The sequence below is a fragment of the Neomonachus schauinslandi genome, chromosome 5 (genome assembly GCF_002201575.2).
Source record: "Neomonachus schauinslandi chromosome 5, ASM220157v2, whole genome shotgun sequence".
In the NCBI taxonomy this organism is placed as follows: domain Eukaryota; kingdom Metazoa; phylum Chordata; class Mammalia; order Carnivora; family Phocidae; genus Neomonachus; species Neomonachus schauinslandi.
This window is the reverse complement of record NC_058407.1, coordinates 146597130-146617760: the sequence shown is the minus strand read 5'-3', so window position 1 is coordinate 146617760 and position 20631 is coordinate 146597130. Positions and strand designations below refer to the sequence as shown.

Here is a 20631-nt window from a genome sequence, read left to right as displayed (position 1 = left end):
CCGTCCCTAGCGTTAACATATTAAATAGCCATAGTATAGTCCTCAAAACTAAGAGGTTAGCATTGGTACAGTGCTGTTAACTAAACTGTGGCTCTTACTTGAATTTCACCAGTTCTCCATTAATGTCATTTTTCGGTTCCAGAATTCCACGTTGCATTTAGTTGTTCCATCTGAGCCTCCTCTACCTTGTTACGTTGCCTCAGTCTCATCTTCCACGACTTTGCTTAATTTGAAGAGTGCTATTTAGGATATTCTTCAATTGGGGTTCGACTGAGGTTTTGCACAGTTAGATTGAGTCACATTATACATTCGGGCAAGACTATGACACGGACATCCCATCAGGGCTACCTCATGTCAGTTCTCGATATGTTCTCTTTACTGCTGGTGCTATTAGCCAGGATTACTTGGTTATCATATTGTCTGCCAGGATTCCCCATGGTAGATTTACTATTTTCCCCCTTTATCTGGGGGGAGAGAATTTGAGACCATGTAAATATCTTTTTCTCTGAAACTTTCCATGATTTCAGCATCCATCAGTGGTTCCTTTATTTTAAAATAGCTGTTTTCTGAAGTTGAAATTCCCCTAAAGGGCTTCTTAATTTCACTGAATAATTTGTAATTAAGTGTTTACTTCTTTTTTCTTTGTTTTCAGGTATTTGACTGGAATGGTTGACAAAAGGACACTTGAGAAATATGAAAGAGAAGCTAAAGAGAAAAACAGAGAAACTTGGTATAGTAAACTTTTATGGCACTTCCTTTTAAGGAAGCACTGGCTACTTAATGCTGTTGTAGTCTACTTAGATGGACATGCATGAAGTCTGAGGTGATGTCATAATAAAGAAAAAATTTCCTTTCCCCTCACACTACAAAGTAGACCAGCTCCTGATGACTTGATGACTTCAGAACTTGCCCAGGGAACGTTTGGGAACATCCAGACATCTAGTAATGGAGTTGTTGGATAAGTTCTAAAACATTCATTTCATAGGGTCATTACCTAACCACTAAAAAATTGCTTTTCTAGAATCTATTTATTTATTTTTAAAGATTTTATTTATTTGTCAGAGAGAGACTCTGTGCACGCACAAGCAGGGGGAGAAGCAGGCTCCTTGGGAAGGAGCCTGATGCGGGACTTGATCCCAGGACCCTGGGATCATGACCTGAGCTGAAGGCAGACGCCTAACTGACTGAGCCACCCAGGCACCCCGCATTTCTAAAGTTTATAATAACCAGAAGTAGAACTTAAGTTATAGTGGAATTTGAGGAGAAAGCAGGTGACATGATAGTACTTAGGATATGATCATTAATGATGTAAATAAACACAGGAAAGATAAAAAGAATGGACAGAATTATTGACAGTCGGTTACCTTTGAGTGGTGAGAGAAGGGGTCAATTTCTTTTTCTTTCTAATCTTTTTTTTAAAGTTAAGATTTGACTGGGACATTCATGGTTTTTGTTTTGTTGTTGTTGTTTTTAAATTGTATTCCTCTGTATTAAGGGAAAAGATCATCAATGTTATACTAAAAAAATGGATTACATACTATTTAATACAGATGATGAGGTCATCTAAATTAACACCTACTATTCTAGATGGTTTGAACTTACATAAAGCATTTTCATATGGCAAAGAAATACTGAAATAATTTTTAGCAGGTAACCCTTCCTCCCAAATGGTGGCTACTGGCTTTCACTTTTGAAAAATATTCTTAGATAGCCATTATTTGAATTATACTTTGTGCCAGATGATTATAAAAGCTCACAGTCGTATTGGCATTGGTACAAAGTAGTCTTTCTGTGTATGTCGTCAGCTTCTTTTCATAAATACAGTTTGCTTACAGAATATATACAGGTTTGGGGTGCTTGGGTGGCTCAGTCGGTTAAGTGTCTGCTGTCAGCACGGGTCATGATCCTGGAGTCCCAGGATCGAGCCCCACCTCAGGCTCCCTGCTCAGCAGGGAGTTTGTGTCTCCTTCTGCCCTTCCTCCTGCTCATGCTCTCTCTCTCTGTATCTCTGAAATAAATACATAAAAATCTTTAAAAAAAAAAAAAAAAGAATATATACAGAGTTGAGGCACCTGGGTGGCTCAGTCAGTTGAGTGTCCGCCTTTTTTTTTTTTAAAGATTTTATTTATTTGACAGAGAGAGAGAGAGCGCCCGTGCTTGCAAGGATATGTGGGGGGGTGTGCAAGCAGAGGGAGAGGGAGAAGCAGACTCCCTGCCGAGCAAGGGAGCACTATGCAGAAGCGATCCCAGCACCTGGGGATCATGACCTGAGCTGAAGGCAGACATTGTTTTTGTTTTTAAAGATTTTATTTATTTATTTGACAGAGACACAGCAAGAGAGGGAACACAGGCAGGGGGAGTGGGAGAGGGAGAAGCAGGCTTCCCGAGGAGCAGGGAGCCCGATGCGGGGCTCGATCCCAGGACCCTGAGATCATGACCTGAGTCAAAGGCAGATGCTTAACGACTGAGCTACCCAGGCACCCCCATGACTGAGCCACCCAGACGCCCCCTGAAGGCAGACGTTTAACTCACTGAGCCACCCAGGTGCCCCAGAGTGTCTGATTCTTGATCTCATGTCAGGTCTTGCTCTCAGGGTTGTGAGTTCAAGCCCTACGTTGGGCTCCACGCCTAGTATGGAGCCTTATATACATATATATACACACACACAATTTCCCTGCTATCCAAGAGCAAAGCATTCCTTTGAAACCTTTTGTAAACCAAAGTGGCATAAAGCAAGGAAGCAATCGTCATTAATTTATATGGAAAAATTTTTGAGCATTCCCAGACCCAGAGAATAGTCTCTCTTAGGCTTTTCTGATACCTTAGGGCTCATCTTGCTAACGGATGCACCAAATAAATGGAGGTAAAGCATAGATGCTCACCGACACAGTTCAAAGTGAGAACTGACGGCGGCTCGATGCAGACGCTGCGCGTAGGGAAAGCTGGAAGGGCTTGAGGGCGTCACTGTCGCCGCTCAGCACTGCTCTGTGACAGCTCGTTGCAGAACAAATGCTAAACATGCTAAACACTCCCCAACTCTCAGTTTCAGCTCAGGTCATGATCTCAGGGTCCTGGGATTGAGCCCTGTGTCCAGCTCTGCACTCAGCGGGGGGACTGCTTCAGGTTCTCTCTGTCTTCACCCTGCCCCTCCCCCTGTTCGTGCGCTCACTCTCTCTCAATAAAATAAATAGATAAAATCTTAAAAAAAAACACCAAAAAATCCTCTTCAGATATGTTTCAGTTAGCAAAAACAGGTACTAATGTAGGTATTTATTTGTTTATTTATTTTTAATTTTTAAATTTTTTCTGACATAGGTCTTTTGTAAAAGCGAAGTGGCATAACATGAACTTTAAAAAATCAGGGGATGCCTGTAATTGACTGGATATTTGTAAAAGCTCCAAGTGTTTGAATCACAGTAATACAAATTTTATTCTCTTGATTTTCATTTCTATTCAGTCCTACTCGTGATTTTTTTTGAAGATTTTTTTTAATTTTTTATTTTTAAAGATTTTATTTATTTATTTGACAGAGAGAGAGTTAGCGAGAGCAGGAACACAAGCAGGGGGAGTGGGAGAGGGAGAAGCAGGCTTCCTGCTGAGCAGGGAGCCCGATGTGGGACTCGATCCCAAGACCCTGGGATCATGACCTGAGCCAAAGGCAGACGCTTAACGACTGAGCCACCCAGGCGCCCTTTTTTTAATTTTTAAGTAATCTTTGCACGCACCCAACATGGGGCTCAAACTCACAACCCCGAGATCAAGAGTTGCATGCTCCACTGAATGAGCCAGCTGTCCTATTCATGATTTATCAATATTTTTTTTAAGATTTTATTTATTTAATTGACAGAAAGCAAGCACAAGCAGGGGGTAGGAGCACAGGGAGAGGAGAATCAGACTCCCCGCTGAGCAGGGAGCCCGACATGGGGCTCGATCCCAGGACCCCGGGACCATGACCTGAGCTGAAGACAGATGCCTAACCAACTGAGTCACCCAGGCGCCCCTGTCCTGTTCATGATTTAAATGTATGCCGGACATAAAGCTGGATGTCATCATTACACCTTTAATGGTAGAAGAATATCTTAAAACCTTATGTTCTTAGCAATATTAACCTTATTTTAAACTTATTTCAGGTATTTATCTTGGGCCTTAGATACAAATCAGGAAGAACGAGACAAGGGTAAAACAGTAGAAGTGGGCCGTGCCTATTTTGAAACAGAAAAGAAGCATTTCACAATTCTGGATGCCCCTGGCCACAAGAGTTTTGTCCCAAATATGATAGGTGGTGCTTCTCAAGCTGATTTGGCTGTATTGGTAAGTAAGATCTTTCCAATTCACCTGTGTATTTGTTAGCACCCCCTCTTCAGTGTTAAGTATTTGAGTTTATCCTCTAAAAGCTAAAATTGAGGTTGCAGTGAGCTATAATATACAGTCGCAAATTTCATTTTTGTCTCACCCATCTGCTCAAGAAATCTTTATAATTGGATTCACTTAGGAAAACATCTTTCATCTTTTCTCTATACCAGTGCTATTACCTATGACCATGTCAGAACTTAGTGTCTACTAAATGCCAAGCTTGGTCCACTTTGTACATACCACATGTGCTGTGGGTACAAAGCTGAGTAAGAAATGATTTTTTCTCAAGGCCTCAGTCATTTTGCAGGGTTGTTTTTGTTTGCTTTGTCACTATACCAGCACTGAATCACATACATGTTTGAATTGCAAAATATAAAGGCATACTAGGTTTTGGAACATTGAGGGGATCAGAAGAAACATTTACCAAAATCTTAAGCCGTTTAGACATTGTGACATTCAAAAGCATGCAGGTTATTTACTTTTATTTTCTTGCAAAAAGCTTCTGATAAAACTGAAAGGAAAGCTGTTTAACTGCTCAAGAGGTATACCTGAGTACATAAGAATAAACTGTGGATTTCTTGGAATAGGTCATCTCTGCAAGGAAGGGAGAGTTTGAAACTGGATTTGAAAAGGGCGGACAGACGAGAGAACATGCAATGTTGGCAAAGACAGCAGGTGTGAAGCACTTGATTGTGCTTATTAATAAGATGGATGATCCAACGGTCAATTGGAGCAATGAGAGGTGAGCTTTGCTGTCATACTAGTTTTTACAGGCTTGGGAGCGGAAAAAAAGATGGTTTTGCTACCCTACGCTTTTTTTCCCCCTGGGGTTTTTCTGAAACCTTAATTTGTTTAATAATGAGACTAGAGTTCACTTGCTTTATATTACAATTGAGTTACTTATAAATATTCATAGATATGAAGAATGTAAAGAGAAACTAGTGCCATTTTTGAAAAAAGTTGGCTTCAATCCCAAAAAGGACATTCACTTTATGCCCTGCTCAGGACTGACTGGAGCAAATCTTAAAGAGCAATCAGATTTCTGTCCTTGGTACACGTAAGTAACCTTTTCTTCCTTTTAGAAAAACTTTATGTCTTTGTAAGTAATTTTTGAAAACACAGACTGTAAGTAACTGTGGCTTTAAAAATACCATGACCTTCGCTCATTTTTTAATTGGGTTGTCTTCTTGTTACTCTCTCTTCACTTTCTTGATGGTATCCTTTGAGGCACAAGAGGTTTTAATTTTGATGAATTCCATTTATTTTTCTTTTGTTGGTTGTGCTGTCGGTGTTGTACCTAGGAAAACATTGCCTAATTCAGTCATGAAGATGTAGCCATATTATTTTCTTCTAAGGTTGTTATAGTTTTAGCTCTTACATTTAGATGTGTATTTCATTTTGAAAGAATATCTTAAAAACTTTTTTTTGTTAGGTAAAGTTTTTTTCTTTTTTTTTTTAAGATTTTTAAAATTCATTTGTCAGAGAGACAGAGAGATACAGAGCACAAGCACAAAGCACAAAGTCTTGATTACTATAGCTTTGTGAGTTTTCAAATTGGGAAGTGTGAGTCTTTAAATTTTGTTCTTTTTTTCCAAGATTGTTTTGGCTATTTTGGGTCCCTTGAATTTCCGTTATGAACATTAGGATCAGCTTGTCAATTTGTACCAAAAGGCAGCTGGGATTTTAATGGGGATTGTACTGAATCCATAGATGAATTTGGGGAGCATTGCTATCTTGGCAGTAGTAAACCTCCCAGTTCATATACTGTAGTTTTAAAGGGGAAATTATTTTATAGAATCCCGATTTGAGAGCTGGAAAAGTCCATAAGAATTAAGTAATAGAATATAGTCGTTTTAGGGACACTTGGGTGGCTTAGTCGGTTAAGGGTCTCGACTCTTGACTTCGGCTCAGGTTATGATCTCAAGGTTGTGAGATGGGACTCACATTGTGTGTGGAGTGGAGCCTGCTTAAGATGCCCTTTCTCCTTCTCCCCCTCCGCTCACCCTCCAAAAAAAATGTAGGCCATTTGCTATAAATATCCTTTTTTTTTTTTTTAAGATTTTATTTATTTATTTATTTGACAGAGAGAGACACAGCGAGAGAGGGAACACAAGCAAGGGGGAGTGGGAGAGGGAGAAGCAGGCCTCCCGCGGAGCAGGGAGCCTGATGCGGGGCTCGATCCCAGGACCCTGGGATCATGACCTGAGCCGAAGGCAGACGCTTAACCGACTGAGCCACCCAGGCGCCCCTAAACTGTTTTTCTCAATCTTAATAAACTAAGTTTATGGGGAAGCTTTTTCATTATATTTATATAGGACTATTTTGTTAATATTTTTAATTTTCTGAGGAATGAAGGGGATGAACTAGATAAATGGGTTGATGAGAAGAGTATCTGGGTAGAATGAAAGTATTATAACTGTGTTTTTCACATAAAGTTACAATCTTAAAATTTTGATATTTATGTTGATTCTTTTTAATGGATATTGTTATGTTCTCAGTGGATTACCGTTTATTCCCTATCTGGATAATTTGCCAAACTTCAATAGATCAGTTGATGGACCAATCAGGCTGCCAATTGTGGATAAGTACAAGGTACCCAAGATGTTCAAGAGATTGGGATTTATGGGAGGGAAAATCATTGCTTTGTGTTTTAAGTTACAAAACAATCCTAATAATTAACAGCGTAGCATAAATGTCTCTTTCTTAATGGCCGTATGTTATTTAGTGTTGTGGATGGATCGTAATTTAATCAACCAGCCTAGTTTATTTAAGCTGTTTTCCCAATGAGCCAGTGATCATTTTTGAGAGAGAAAGTCATACAGTAAAACTGCTAGACTCAGGATTTGCACGTTAAAGTTGATGGGTATTGACCAGCAGCCTTCCGAAGTACTACCAGCAGTGTAGGAGTGTTGGTTTTACCGTAGCCTCGCCAACACTGGCCACTAGTCTTTAAAAAGATAAGCTTCATTATTTTTAACTGGATTTTCAACTTGATTTTTAAATAAGTTTTATCGGTATATAATTTTTTTTTTTAAGTTTTATTTATTTATTTGACAGAGAGAGCTCAAGTAGGCAGAGCAGTAGATAGAGGGAGAGGGAGAAGCAGGCTCCCCACTGAGCAGGGAGCCCCATGCGGCGCTTGATCCCAGGACCCTGGGATCATCACCTGAGCTGAAAGCAGAGGCTCAACCAACTGAGCCACCCAGGTGCCCCGGTATATAATGTTTTGACCTCCTCAAATAATTCTTTCATTAGCTCCATGCTAAATATCTTAAACAAGTATTTTTCCAATTTATACATGAGGAAGCAGGCTCAGAGATTTTTGAGAGAACCGGAATTTAAACAAATAACGGAGATCTTCAATATGTAAAATTTTGCGCTGTTTCTGGTACGGTGCCTTTTTTTTTTTTTTTTTTTTAAAGATCTTCGGCACATTTACTTAGTATTGTAATTGCACATATGCTGATGACAGAGGATATATTTTTTTAAATATCCTGTGTTTAAGATTAATCCTAACCATTCTGCCACTTGAACTAAAGATTTTCTGAGTAAGCCCCATAAGATTTCACTTTGGGATGTTGAATTTGTAGAATAGTAATTAAAGTCTACCACTTGGGTTTTTTTATTTCAAATTTAAACAGGATATGGGCACTGTGGTCCTGGGAAAGCTGGAATCAGGATCTATTTGTAAAGGCCAGCAGCTTGTGATGATGCCAAACAAGGTAAGAATTAGTAATGCTCTTTCTCATTTAGATTTCTCTTAAAAATATTAGCAAAGAGTTAGAACTTTTCAAAAATGTAGGGATTTCCACTAAAAGAAACTTAAAATCCAGGATTATGTTTTACTAATGTCAAGTACAAAATTTAGTACAGAAGATGAGGTATTGTAGTTACCCAGTGACAAATGGGGAAGAGCCAGTATTCGTACCACGTGAGAGCTAGATGTATCCTCAAGAGAGCTTTACCTGCATTCTTCCACCAGAAGCAAGTAGAGCGCTGGAGTGGTTAAGTGACTTCTTTCTGTTAACACATTTCTATTAGCAAGTGAACCCAGGATGAAAACTCAGGTTTAATCATGATATAATTTGCTTTCTTTTTTTTTTTTAATTAAAAAAAAATTTTAGGGGCGCCTGGGTGGCTCAGATGGTTAAGCATCTGCCTTCGGCTCGGCTCATGATCCCAGGGTCCTGGGATCAAGCCCCACATCAGGCTCCTGGCTCGGCGAGGAGCCTGCTTCTCCCTCTCCCTCTGCCTCTCTCCCTGCTCACGCTTTCTCTCTCTCTCTATCTCTGTGTCTCAAATGGATAAATAAAATCTTAAAAAAAAATTTTTTTTTAATTTTTTTAAAAGATTTTATTTATCCATTTGAGAGAGAGAGAAAGAAAATACAAGTTGGGGGAGGGCAGAGGGAGAGATACCAGTGGACTCCGCCCTGAGCAGGGAGTCTGACGTAGGGCTCGATCCCAGGACTCTGAAAACATGACCTGAGCCAAAGTCAGATGCTCCACCAACTGAGCCACCCACGTGCCTCTGCTTTATCGTTACACTGGTTACTATAAAATGTGCCCAATCTATACTTGTAATCTGTTTTGAGAGAAGAGAATGTGCCTTTATCATAAATGGGTCTTTTCTTAATTCTTTCTTCCTGCCTTTTTGTAATTTGTTTATTATTGGAGAGGGTTTCATTAAAACACGTAAAGTCTCCATGAACACTTCCTTTGTGTTATTTGTGGCTGTTCAGTTGCTGATAATTACAGACATGATACTTGAGAAACTGTTACCTGTTTTCCAGCGGGGCTTTCTCTAACAGCTTCAAAGATATTTAGGTAGGAAAGTAGGCCTCAGTCATCGGAACCTCAGAATAAATGGGGCGTCTAGGTGGCTCAGTCAGTTTGAGTGTCTGACTCTTCATTTTGGCTCACGTCACGATCTCGGGGTCATGGGATCCAGTCCCGCATCGGGCTCTACACTCAGCACGGAGTCTGTTTATCATGAATCCTATCTCAGAGCAGTTACAGAAGTAGTTTGGTCGTGGTAATAGAAGGCAGATTGGTGGTTGCAAAAGCCTAGGGGGTCGAAGAATGGGGAGTGACTTGAGTGAAGGGCACAGAGTTTCCTTTTGGGATGATGAGGACATTTTGGAACTAGATGCTGGTGTTGGTTGTACGGTATCTTGAATGCCAACTAGATGCCACTGAATTGTACAATGTAAAATGGTTATAAAAGGTAAATTTTGTGAGTGTTCTACCACAATAGAAAGAAAAGTACAATTCAGTATCAGCAGGTGGACTGGGTGCCAGGCTAGACTAGTCACAGCTTCTCTGAGGGAGCTGGGACTTTATACAGGTGACCGCACAGGTTGGCGTAGCCTCACCTGCAGCTGGAGGCAAGCCTTGAAGACTCCATGCCCGTTGGTCCTGCTGAGGCTCAGTGGAACGGAGTTAAATATTTCAGAAGGCACAGATGCCAGACTATCTTACATTAAAAAATTAATGGGTAGGTAGCCTACGAAATGGGAGAAAGTAATTGTATATCATAAATCTGATAAGGGGCTAAATCCAGACTATATCAAGAACTGCAACTCAACGACAAAATAGAACAACCTGACTAAAAAATGAGCAAGGGACTGAAACATTTCTCCAAAGAAGATGTGCAAATGGCCAACAAGCACATGAAAAGATCTCATCACTAATCATTAGGGGAATGCAAATCAAAGCCACAACGAAATAACACCTCACACCCATCAAAAAAACCCAAAATAACATGTTGGTAAGGATGTGGAGAAATCGGAATCCTTGTATACTGTGGGTGAGACTGTAAAACCGCATAGCCGCTGTGGAAAACATGATGTTTCCTCAGAAAAATGTAAAAATAGAAAATTATATGATCCAGCAATTCCACCTCAGGATATGAGCCCAAAAGAATGGAAAGCCAGCCTTGAAGAACCAATGTTCATAGCAGCATTATTTACAAAAGCTTTAATTGGGAAGCAACCTATCGCGTCCACTGATGGATGAGTAGATAAACAGAATGTGATGTAGCCATACAATGGAATATTATTCAGCCTTAAAAGGAAGGAAATTCTGACACATTCTACAATATGATGAACTTCTAGGGCATTGTGCTAAGTGAATTAATAAACCAGTCACAAAAAAAATGATGATTCCACTTTTTTTTTTTAAAGATTTATTTATTTATTTTGGGGGTGGGCAGAGAAGGAGAGAGAGTCTTAAGCAGATTGTGTGCTGAGCGTGGAGCCCAACGCAGGGCTCAACCTCACGACCCTGAGATCATGACCTGAGCCGAAACCAAGAGTCAGTTGCTTAACTGACTGCACCACCCAGGCGCCCCTATGATTCCACTTCTTTGAGGTACTTAGAACAGACAAAATCCTTACCACCTTTCATAAACCAAGAGAATTTGTTGGTCTCAGTCATAATTTTTGAAATTATGGATTAATTAAAGATTAGACTAGCTCCTTTGTTTTTAGCCAGAGAAGACCACATTTGGAGAAGAGGGTTTGTTATGCTGGATTATTTGGGCAAAAGTAGTTTACAGTACTTGCTTAGTTGTTACGGTGGGACTGCTGGTTTCTGCCCTTTTGTCCTGTTACTGGAAAGAATTTAGCTAATAAATATGGCTCTTTTACTTCTTGGGATGAATTTCAACAGATATCAATAGGTATAAGCTGCCTTTTGGGAAAGGAGGCCATTATTGGTGGAGAGCGGAGAGTTTACTAGAGTTTAGCAAGTGACAGTCTGTGGAGTTCTGATGTGGAACATAACAGATGCTGGATTCTCCACCATTTATCTACCAGCATGAGATAGTTTATTTTGTCTTGAGGGCTGTTACTTTGGTTTGTGGTATGTGTTTTAAAAATAGGAATTTCCAAGGGCATAAAAGAAGTAAAATAAGGGAATGCTTGTGGGTATTGCTTTTAACATTTTCTCCCATCTATATGCACTTTTTAAAATAACTGGTAAAATGTAAATTTTATCATTAGTACCTTCACAGCCATCACCACTATCAAGTTCTAGAACATTTTCATCACCCCAAAAGGAAACCCTGTACCCATTAAATAGTATTCTTCTAAAACTTAATTGTTTAAATATCTTTTGAGAAGCACACTCTTCAAATATTTGGGGTTGATAGTTAATAGAAGCTGTGCCCATTAAATCCTAGAATTTAATCATAATAAGAACGACATTCATAAAATTAAAATCCAAATGTTAGATTTAATGTTTTAATTTTGAAAAGGTAAAAAAGGCAAATGCTAGTTTATACTGTGTTCAGTTTGGAAATTATTAGGATGTTCTAAAAAGCTGATGAATATTTTAATTGGCAGTTTATACTTCTAGGATATGACTTTCATTAAATTCATGTCATACAACTGTAATAAAGTTTTATATTCAAATAAGTGTTTTGGCTAATCTACAACCTCAGAAAAATGTGACTTGCATTATGTTCTGCTATGCAGTGAATGTGTCAGAAAACCCCCAGTCTTGGGTTTGATTGTTTGCTGCTTTTTTTTTTTTTTTTCTTAAGCACAATGTAGAAGTTCTTGGAATCCTTTCCGATGATGTAGAAACTGATTCTGTAGCCCCAGGTGAAAACCTCAAAATCAGACTGAAAGGAATTGAAGAGGAAGAGATTCTTCCAGGATTCATACTTTGTGATCCTAATAATCTTTGTCATTCTGGACGCACATTTGATGCCCAGGTAAACTTATTATTGTAATTGTCTTAGTGATCTTTACTGTCTAAGTGGAATTAGAATTTAAATGCCTTTTATCCTGGTTATTGGTGACATGCCATTGTGTGTATTGAAATAGACTAAATCATACATATCACAACAACCATGATGTATATCTCACACACATGAGGTCTTTAAGAGGTGGTATTCTTTGTAAGTTCGTTTTTATTTTTATTTATCTATTTATTTATTTTTGAAGTAGGCTCCATGCCTAACATAGGGCTTGAACTCATGACCCTGAAATTGAGTCCCATGCTCTACTGGCTGAACCAGCCAAGCACCCCAAGTTCCTTTTTATTTTTGATCTCCTGTTAATAATAACTTATATTTTGCTCAAAGTGTCTTTCCTTGTAAATAGAGCACAGTTGCCTTGGAAATTAGGGTGTGTCTGCTCATTCAGCGTAAGTAACTTTCCACACAGGAAAACACAATTTTTCTGTTATTAGCAACCTGACTTCCGCAGAAGAATGACAGTGTAGCTCACAGAATTTTGAGTTCTGTTACAAGCTATGATGATAAATTAGATTTTGATGCTGGGTACAAGGTTGTTTACTTTTACTGGACCTTAGATAATGAGAATTGGATAAAATTATGAGCAGTTCACACCTGGAACCAAACCAAACCAAAGTAGCTATAGTGGCAGTGATTACTGTAAATCCTTGGGGAGGATGGAGGAAAGGCTTCTCCAGAATTAGTCTGCCTGCTCTGTTTCTAAAGTTTGGGTCTGGCCAAGAAGATCAGTAGGGTAAGGATAACAGAGTTCATGTTTGGCTATCAGGCGACCTGGCCCAGCACTTCTAACTCAAAACAGCTGGAGGTGGTAGGTTCCCTATTGTGGTGCGACTATATGGCCCTGGGGAACATGCAGTGCTTTCTTTACCCCAGGGATAAAGATGTGAATTTTTTTGTTTGACAGATAGTGATCATAGAGCACAAATCCATCATCTGCCCAGGTTATAATGCGGTGCTGCATATTCACACCTGTATTGAGGAAGTCGAAATAACAGTGAGTCTTCATTAATTGATAATTAAGCTAATTGGGGTTTTTGTTTGTGTATGTGTTTGAAGACGTTTGAAGACTGTCTTGATCATTTCTCATCGGCAACAGCGATGTACTCTTATTTGCATCCTTGTCTTTTTTTTTAACTTTTTATAAGATTTTATTTTTTTAAATTTTGTTTTTTTATTTGAGAGAGAGAGAGCATGAGAAGGGGGAAGGGTCAGAGGGAAAAGCAGACTCCCCGCTGAGCAGGGAGCTGATGCGGGGCTCGATCTGGGGACTCCAGGATCATGACCTGCGGTGAAGGCAGTCGCTTAACTAACTGAACCACCTAGGCGCCCTGCACTCCTTGTCTTAAAGGTTCTCTTATTTGGCGCTCTGAACTCATCCTTTTTTCTTGGATAGGCCTTAATCTGCTTGGTAGACAAAAAATCAGGAGAAAAAAGTAAGACTCGACCCCGTTTTGTGAAACAAGATCAAGTATGCATCGCTCGCTTGAGGACAGCGGGAACCATCTGCCTTGAGACCTTTAAAGACTTCCCTCAGATGGGGCGCTTTACCTTAAGAGATGAGGGTAAGCCTTTACACTGATGCCTAGTAGCATCTCGGGGATGTGGAGCTTGTTCTGTCCAAGCACGGCACGCACCACAAGTTCATAGAAAACTTGGGTGCATGTCTATAGTGTGTTCCTGTAACAAGTGGTTTATGAGTTGAGTGGATTGAATGGGCAGAACTGACCATGCATTGTGGCAGTATGCTGTAGATGAAGAATCTTAATTTTGATACTTTGCAAGTAGTGGGCTTTGAGAGTTATTTTATTTACTAAATGAGACATTTCTATGATGAAATCTTTTGTAATATGTGTGATGAAAGCCCGTCTTGAAGGGCTTAACCCTGTATGGCAGGTTTTCACCATATAAGCCTCTGAAGTAGAACTCTTTAAATCAAATATGACAAACATTCACTACACTGATACAGGGGGCATGAAAGGGACACATACCTTGATGGTCTTTCAGCACCTGATTTTTATAGAGGTTTAATGTCATTTTTTTGGTGTGGGTGTCCATTTCTGCCTAGTTCTGAGTGAATCTTGTGACCATGAAACTCTTTGGTAGCATGAAAACAAAGTGGCTCTTATTAAATGTTTCTCTGGGTCATTAATATTTCTAACTCAGATAACTATTTTAAGAGTGTGGAAAACTTTACATAAAACACGGTGGTTCACTTGAAATACAGCATGGGCACCTCGCATGTTCGTTCCAGTTCTGTTCGGTAGAAAACGTACTGTGTGTCTCCTGCACATCGGGAGCTGTGACAGGCACTGGGGATGGGATGGTGAATACAGCTCCTGAACCTTACTTCAGAGGAATCTGTGTAGAGAGTTTTGAAGTCTTACCTTAATTCTTCTTGGTAATAGTGAACCTGGTTACTTGGGTTTGTCCTATTAACATAACAAAATGAGAATCTTAGTTACCAATTAGAAACTGACAAAATCGGGTGGACCGAAGAAGTTAATGTAGCAAGAATGTTTAACTGTTTTTTCCTAAAGAGTAGCTTGGTTTTAGGTTTTTCACATGACCTTGTAGGATTTGTACCCCTTATAATAGGACTGAGAATCCCTCTTCACAGCTTTATTTTCACTCATGCACCTTGAAACAATGGACTTGTTTTAAGTGTACAGTATAATGAATTTTAGTCTATTTACAGGGTTGTATAGCCATCGCCACAGTCTAATTTTAGAACATTTGGAACATCTAAAAAAACCCTTCTACCTGTTTACAGTCACTTGGTGTTCCTATCCCTAGCCAACCACAGATCTTTCTCTGTTTGCCTTTTTGGGACATGCCATATAAATAGAATCATACAATTTGTGGTCTTTAGTGTCTAGTTTATTTCACTTGGCATGTTTTTGAGGTTCAACCATGTTGTAACATGTATTCTTTGTAATTTGTTCCTTTATATTGCCAAATAGTATTCCACGGTACAGATATTCCACATTTTACTTGTCCAGGCTTAGGTTTATGATACAGGAAATGAGTAAGTTTCTTTTCAACTCCACCCATCCTCTAAAGACCCACCTATGAAGACTACTTAATCAGAAATCACACCTTTGGTGGTAAAGCCAGTTAATTAGTAATTTACATTGTGAAAAATAATTTTATGATTTAAAATAATAAGCTTGAATACCTCACATAGCTTTGCTGTTAACTACTGAAAAAGGGTTTTTGTTTCTGTTTTGTTTCGTTTTGTTTTTTAATTTCATTTCTAGGTAAAACCATTGCAATTGGAAAAGTTCTGAAACTGGTTCCAGAGAAAGACTAAGCATTTTCTTGATGACCCTGCACAATACTGTGAGGAAAATTGACTGCAAAAGCCTACTTCACACCGCCTTCTCTTGTTTTCTGCCCATTGACAAACTTCTCCCCGTATTTTGCAAAGACAGAAATCCACAGCAAAAGTCCACATTGTGTCAGCTTTCTCATATTGAGAGCTCTGCTATGCCACTGTTGAATTTCCCCCCAGATTTTTTTCCTTCCCCTCCCAAACTGCTTCCTTGGACAGATTTGGCAATAGCTTTGTAAGTGATGTGGACATAATTGCCTACAATAATGAAAACTTACAGGAATTTTTTTATTTTTCATTTTCCCCTTAGGCATACTTAGTCTTTTTTCCCCCAGGCAGATGATTCTGAGTGTGCGAGTGTGTGCACATGTTACAGACAACTACCATGTTAATAAAATACTCAATTTGAAATCTTTTTCGGTATTTGAATTGCTTTTGAATAACGTTTTTTATCTGGATGTAACATTGTTGCATTAGCTTTTTAACTTACCAAGTAATTGACTACATTTTATGACTTGGACTTTTCTAAACTCTTTCCCTACCCACTACTTTAAATGAGGCATTTCCAAACGATGTGCAAGTTTGTATTACAGGAAAGAATTAGTTTGACCACTTCCTTAAATGGTTAATGCGTACGTCCAGTAAATAACCTTTATGGAGCTGGGACACTGCTTTAGTAGTAGGTCTGCTGGCTCTTTTCTGCCAATTTATATATTCACCGTGATTTCTTAAACACAGTAAGTTGTTTTAAAGTAAAAGAGCAGCGTGCTGTAGTTTTTATAAGTAAAGCGTAATGAAATTGTACCCCTACAGAAAATTCCATTAAGTTGTTAAATTAGTGGGATTTGCAATAAAGAAAGCATGTTGAGACCTGGCAAAAATGCCTCCTTTAGTATTTATAAGAGCTGCATGCATCTAGTATGAAAACTGTATCCATTGCAAGTGCCAGTTCTGCAGATTACTCCGTTTACTATTTGTATCAGTAATTTTAAAGGTTGGACGATCCTTGCTGGTTTAAAGCTAAATCTCATCCAGCCACGAAAGGAACACATACTTAGAACCATCCGAATCTGCACAGAATAAAGTTAACAGTGATAAGTAGAATCAAGCACAGTATCGAAGTTTTTCTCAGTTATTTGAAATTGACTGTTTTCTTAAATGTAAAGCTGAAATTTGCTAAACTGTTAATTTGGATGAACCACAGTGGAGTACCTGGTGGTTTTTAGATTGAAGGCTGACTTTCTACTGTAACTGTCATGACTTTGAAATTTTTAATGAGAATAAATGGGAAATGAAGAGCCACTTTCTGGGTTTATTGGAAGCCCCCCTTGATTTTGAGGGTTGTTGCCATTTATCAAAGACTCGGCCTCTTTTAGATTGTGGTTTATCTCTAAATAAGATACTTTGTAATTGTATATTTAATGACATGTCCCTTCCCTCAGAAAAGAAAAGCCTAGTCAGACTGTATTTCCAGTCACAAAGCTTTATATAAAACTTAATCTAATCCTGTTCTCTTAACTATAGAATTACCATTCATTTTATGAATGAGGCTATATATCGTATGGACAGAGCAAAGTTACTGTCCTACAGCTTCCTATAACTATACTCATGGCTATTAAATTGCATGAAATTTAGCTAAATTTTATTACGTCAGCAAATCTCTGGGCTTTTATTTTTCTGGGAACTACGGGAGCTTTAATCAGTACATACAACTCTTTTTGTACTTCCAAGGTAATAGGAACAAAATAGCAATTGCTTGGATTTTAAGGAATCTTTAAAAGCTCGAGAGTTACTGAAATTATTTCCAAAAATAGATTTCCATTTTTAAATTGAGCATATTTTTAAAAACCAGTTTGTTTGCTATTAAAACATTTACACTTTTAGAATATTACGTGCATGTTGCCAAGACTCTTCGGCAAAACGACATGGATACCAACTGTCAAGGGCCCACCTCCAAAATAGAAGAGCTAATGAATACAAATGTCATTATGAAATAAAGATTTCATTGGATTCTTTTACACATTTGTGCAAACGATGATCTAATCATTTAAAAGAAACCACATTGTTAAATATGGACTTGGAAGTTCTTTGGGAAATATTCACTCAGAGTTGGTGCATTTTAAACTCCTGGTCACCCTGGCTAGTGATTGGGATGAGGAAATGCATGTCTGGCGTGGACTGGCAGCGTGTGATGCTGGGCTCTGCAGAGCAGTGCGGGGTCCTGTGCTGTTGTTCGGCGCCCCCTGAGCGTGTGGGTGTGGCTGACCGTGCTAACGGAACAGGGTGGGTGACTGGCCGCACATTAGGATAATACGGACCCAAACGTTTTTTCCTCTGGCTTTAGCATAGATATATTAGTCATAACTTACTTTGCATCTTTTTACATTAATGTTCTGTATACAACTTTCATGCTAGATTATTTATAGTTTTTTAAATTAATGAACTGAATTGAAGAGAAGAAGGTATTGTTGAAATGAACATCTGAAGTAATTGCCACTTTAAACCTTACTGTGGGAGAGGGGAAAATATAGCATCTATTTCTTGTTTTTAATTTGCAAAAAGGACTTATCCAGTGAAAATCAATGTAAAATCAAACCAAAAGAGTTGGACTGAGTATGTATTGCCATGAAATTAAGTGACAAATAGTAAAGTGTTCTTGAATACTTAAGCCCATGTATATTTGTTTGTTTTGAACTGAAAGTCTTGAAATATGTGATAATTGAATGTAAAAACTTTGTAAATTGTATAAGTGCAGGTGGTTCACTGTAACAAGAGGTAGCTTGTCCTTGTCTGCTAGTTCCCTCAGCGACAAGAACTGCGTTTTCGGTGTGGGATGGACTTCGCAGGGGGTGCCCCCGGAAGGCCCCGGCACCCTCAGCTCAAGTGCCGCAGATATTTTGGGTCACGCTTTCAAACAGATGCAGTTTTGCAACCCAAGAAAAAGGCCAACCTATGGTTAAAAACTTCCATGATGAACTCCTGAGAAAAATCAGCTAAACCCCCTGGCATGTTCGGGAAGACTAGTCACAAGTGTCACTACCCCACGGTCTGTGACGAATGTCCCCCAGGGCGGCACTTCAGCTCCTCTTCTCGATGGCACGGACTTCCTCACAGACCGCCACACGTGAATGGGGGCTTCGTGGGTTTGGGACAGATTTCAGGTAGTCAAGGGGCAAGCAGTTTTTACGACAGCTCTCAACATCAGGGAACTCTGAACCTTTGAAACTCATTGTCACAGTTCTGGTGACCTTACCAGAGTCAGCTGTGCCACAAATCCTGTCACAGACCCGTGTGCGGTAGACCGCCATCAGCAGGATTTAGGGGACGATTTTGTGTCTCCAGATAACATGGCTTCCACCATTTCCTCCTGCTAAGTTTTTACTGATTCTAGCAAGATGCCACCTGATACATTCATGCTTTGTTTCTTTAGAGATCTTGCCATGGCAGCGGCTTGTTAAATAAATAAATGTAATTACACGTGCACAACTCAAAATACTAGGTTTAAATTTAGCAGTCAGTTGGTTATATTAGATTTCCTAGTAAGTGGAATAGGGACTGTTTTTATTTTCCTGTGATAGTTCAGTGGATTCCATTTGAACCAGTGTTTACTGCCAGAATTCAGGTCGGGTAGATTGGTTCAACTTGTGATGGTTTGGGTTCCAGGATATTCTTGATCTTCAGTATCCTGGAACATACTGAGTCTTCCCTTCAATAAATATACTTTTCACATACCTCTAATCCTATGCTTCCTTGAAACAGTAATATACATGCTAGCCGAGTTGTTTACTAGGGCATGTGATAAGGGCCCGGAGGTGTGAGTGGAGATTAGAACCTTTACGTTCTCTAACGTAATAAGGGAAGAGCACATCGGCACCACGTCTGATGAGGCGGAAAATTGGGATTTCTCAGGCAAGCCCCAGCCTGGGAATGGTTTTCCTTGCCTCGACACACATAAGCCACTGCGCCCTGTAAAACTTAACACGGAAACCTCAGGTTTGTGGGCAGCAAAGGTAGAATGACGTTTTGTGCTTCCTGAGGCTCCCCTCTGCCAGGTACATTAGCTTAGTGCTCCAGATGTCAGCCCAAGCCCCTGCTACCTCCTTTCCTGCTGCCCAGGAAGAGCGTGCTGGAGCAGAGCTCCGCGCCATCCACCTGCTTTCCGTGACTGAGGTCAGAGCCCGGAAGGTCTGCGTACTTTAAGGACTCCCACTGGGCTCTCGTAGATCAACTCACCTCTTTGTTAACTAGTTTGTTCTGTTCTAAAGGAAATGTGGATCTCTCTCAGGCCAGGACTCCGTGACTAGTTTTTACTAGAACAGCATAGGTCAATACCTAGCTCGCTCGCTCTTTTTTTTTAAACCAGAGAATTCAAGGGAACTGAGTAGCTCTGCTGGGGTTTTTAACTTAATTCCAAAGCATGGCAGAATGCTCTAGGTAGGAACTGTGGGAATCCGAGGTAAAGAAACCTTTTTCTTATGATTTGTAGCTACCTACTGTGCCTGAATTGGTGCTTGTGAGGATGAAGCCCTTAGCCGCTCTTGCAATTATTCCAATGACTGAAGTTAAAAGAATTTGCTTTTGTAATAATAAAAATTGTCATCTTCCCTTTTGAAGGATTTGTCTGTTTGTTTACAATCGCCTGTATAATTGTTGCATGCCCTGAGCGCCTCTGTCCAGCCTCTGTCCAGTCCTCGATTTCTGGGTCAGGTACCGGCAGCATTTTTAAGATTGATTTGAGAGAGAGAGAGAGCTCGTGCAAGCGGGGGGTGGGGAGGGGAGAGGCAGAGAAGCAGACTCCCCACTGAATGTGGAGCCCGATGTGGGGCTCGATCCCAGGACCAAGTTCACAGCCTGAGCTGAAACCCAGAGTCAGAGGCTTAACAGGCTGAGCCACCCAGGCGCCCCATAGGTGACTGAGTCTTAACAACAGCAACTACACAGGAAGTTAGAGGTGCTTAATAGCCGTATCACAGTATCTGGCTTTATATGAAAGAGTTGTGGAGACATCAGGGATTCTGTCAGAAGTACTACCCTCTCTATTCAGGATTTTTAATAATGAACAAGAAACCAAATACTTGGGGCACCTGGGTGGCTCAGATGGTTAAGCATCTGCCGTCTGCCTTTGGCCCAGGTCATGATCCCAGGGTCCTGGCATCGAGCCCCACGTCTGGCTCCTGGCTCGG

At 39.8% G+C, this 20631-nt stretch overlaps 1 protein-coding gene across 6 annotated transcripts in view; it reads left to right on the top strand.

The window, feature by feature from the left end:
- The window catches only part of GSPT1 (G1 to S phase transition 1), a 39733-nt gene extending 19672 nt beyond the window's left edge, over positions 1-20061 (top strand). For all 6 annotated transcript variants that reach the window (XM_044915620.1, XM_021698361.1, XM_044915619.1 and 3 more), the window contains 10 exons: positions 653-730; positions 4131-4311; positions 4941-5095; positions 5270-5410; positions 6852-6945; positions 7995-8075; positions 11899-12072; positions 13022-13111; positions 13511-13679; positions 15375-20061. In XM_044915620.1, coding sequence (XP_044771555.1) covers positions 653-730; positions 4131-4311; positions 4941-5095; positions 5270-5410; positions 6852-6945; positions 7995-8075; positions 11899-12072; positions 13022-13111; positions 13511-13679; positions 15375-15427 — 1216 coding nt within the window. In that variant the 3' untranslated portion in view covers positions 15428-20061. The remainder of the gene's footprint in view (positions 1-652; positions 731-4130; positions 4312-4940; positions 5096-5269; positions 5411-6851; positions 6946-7994; positions 8076-11898; positions 12073-13021; positions 13112-13510; positions 13680-15374) is intronic.
- The last annotated feature ends 570 nt before the right edge of the window (positions 20062-20631 follow it).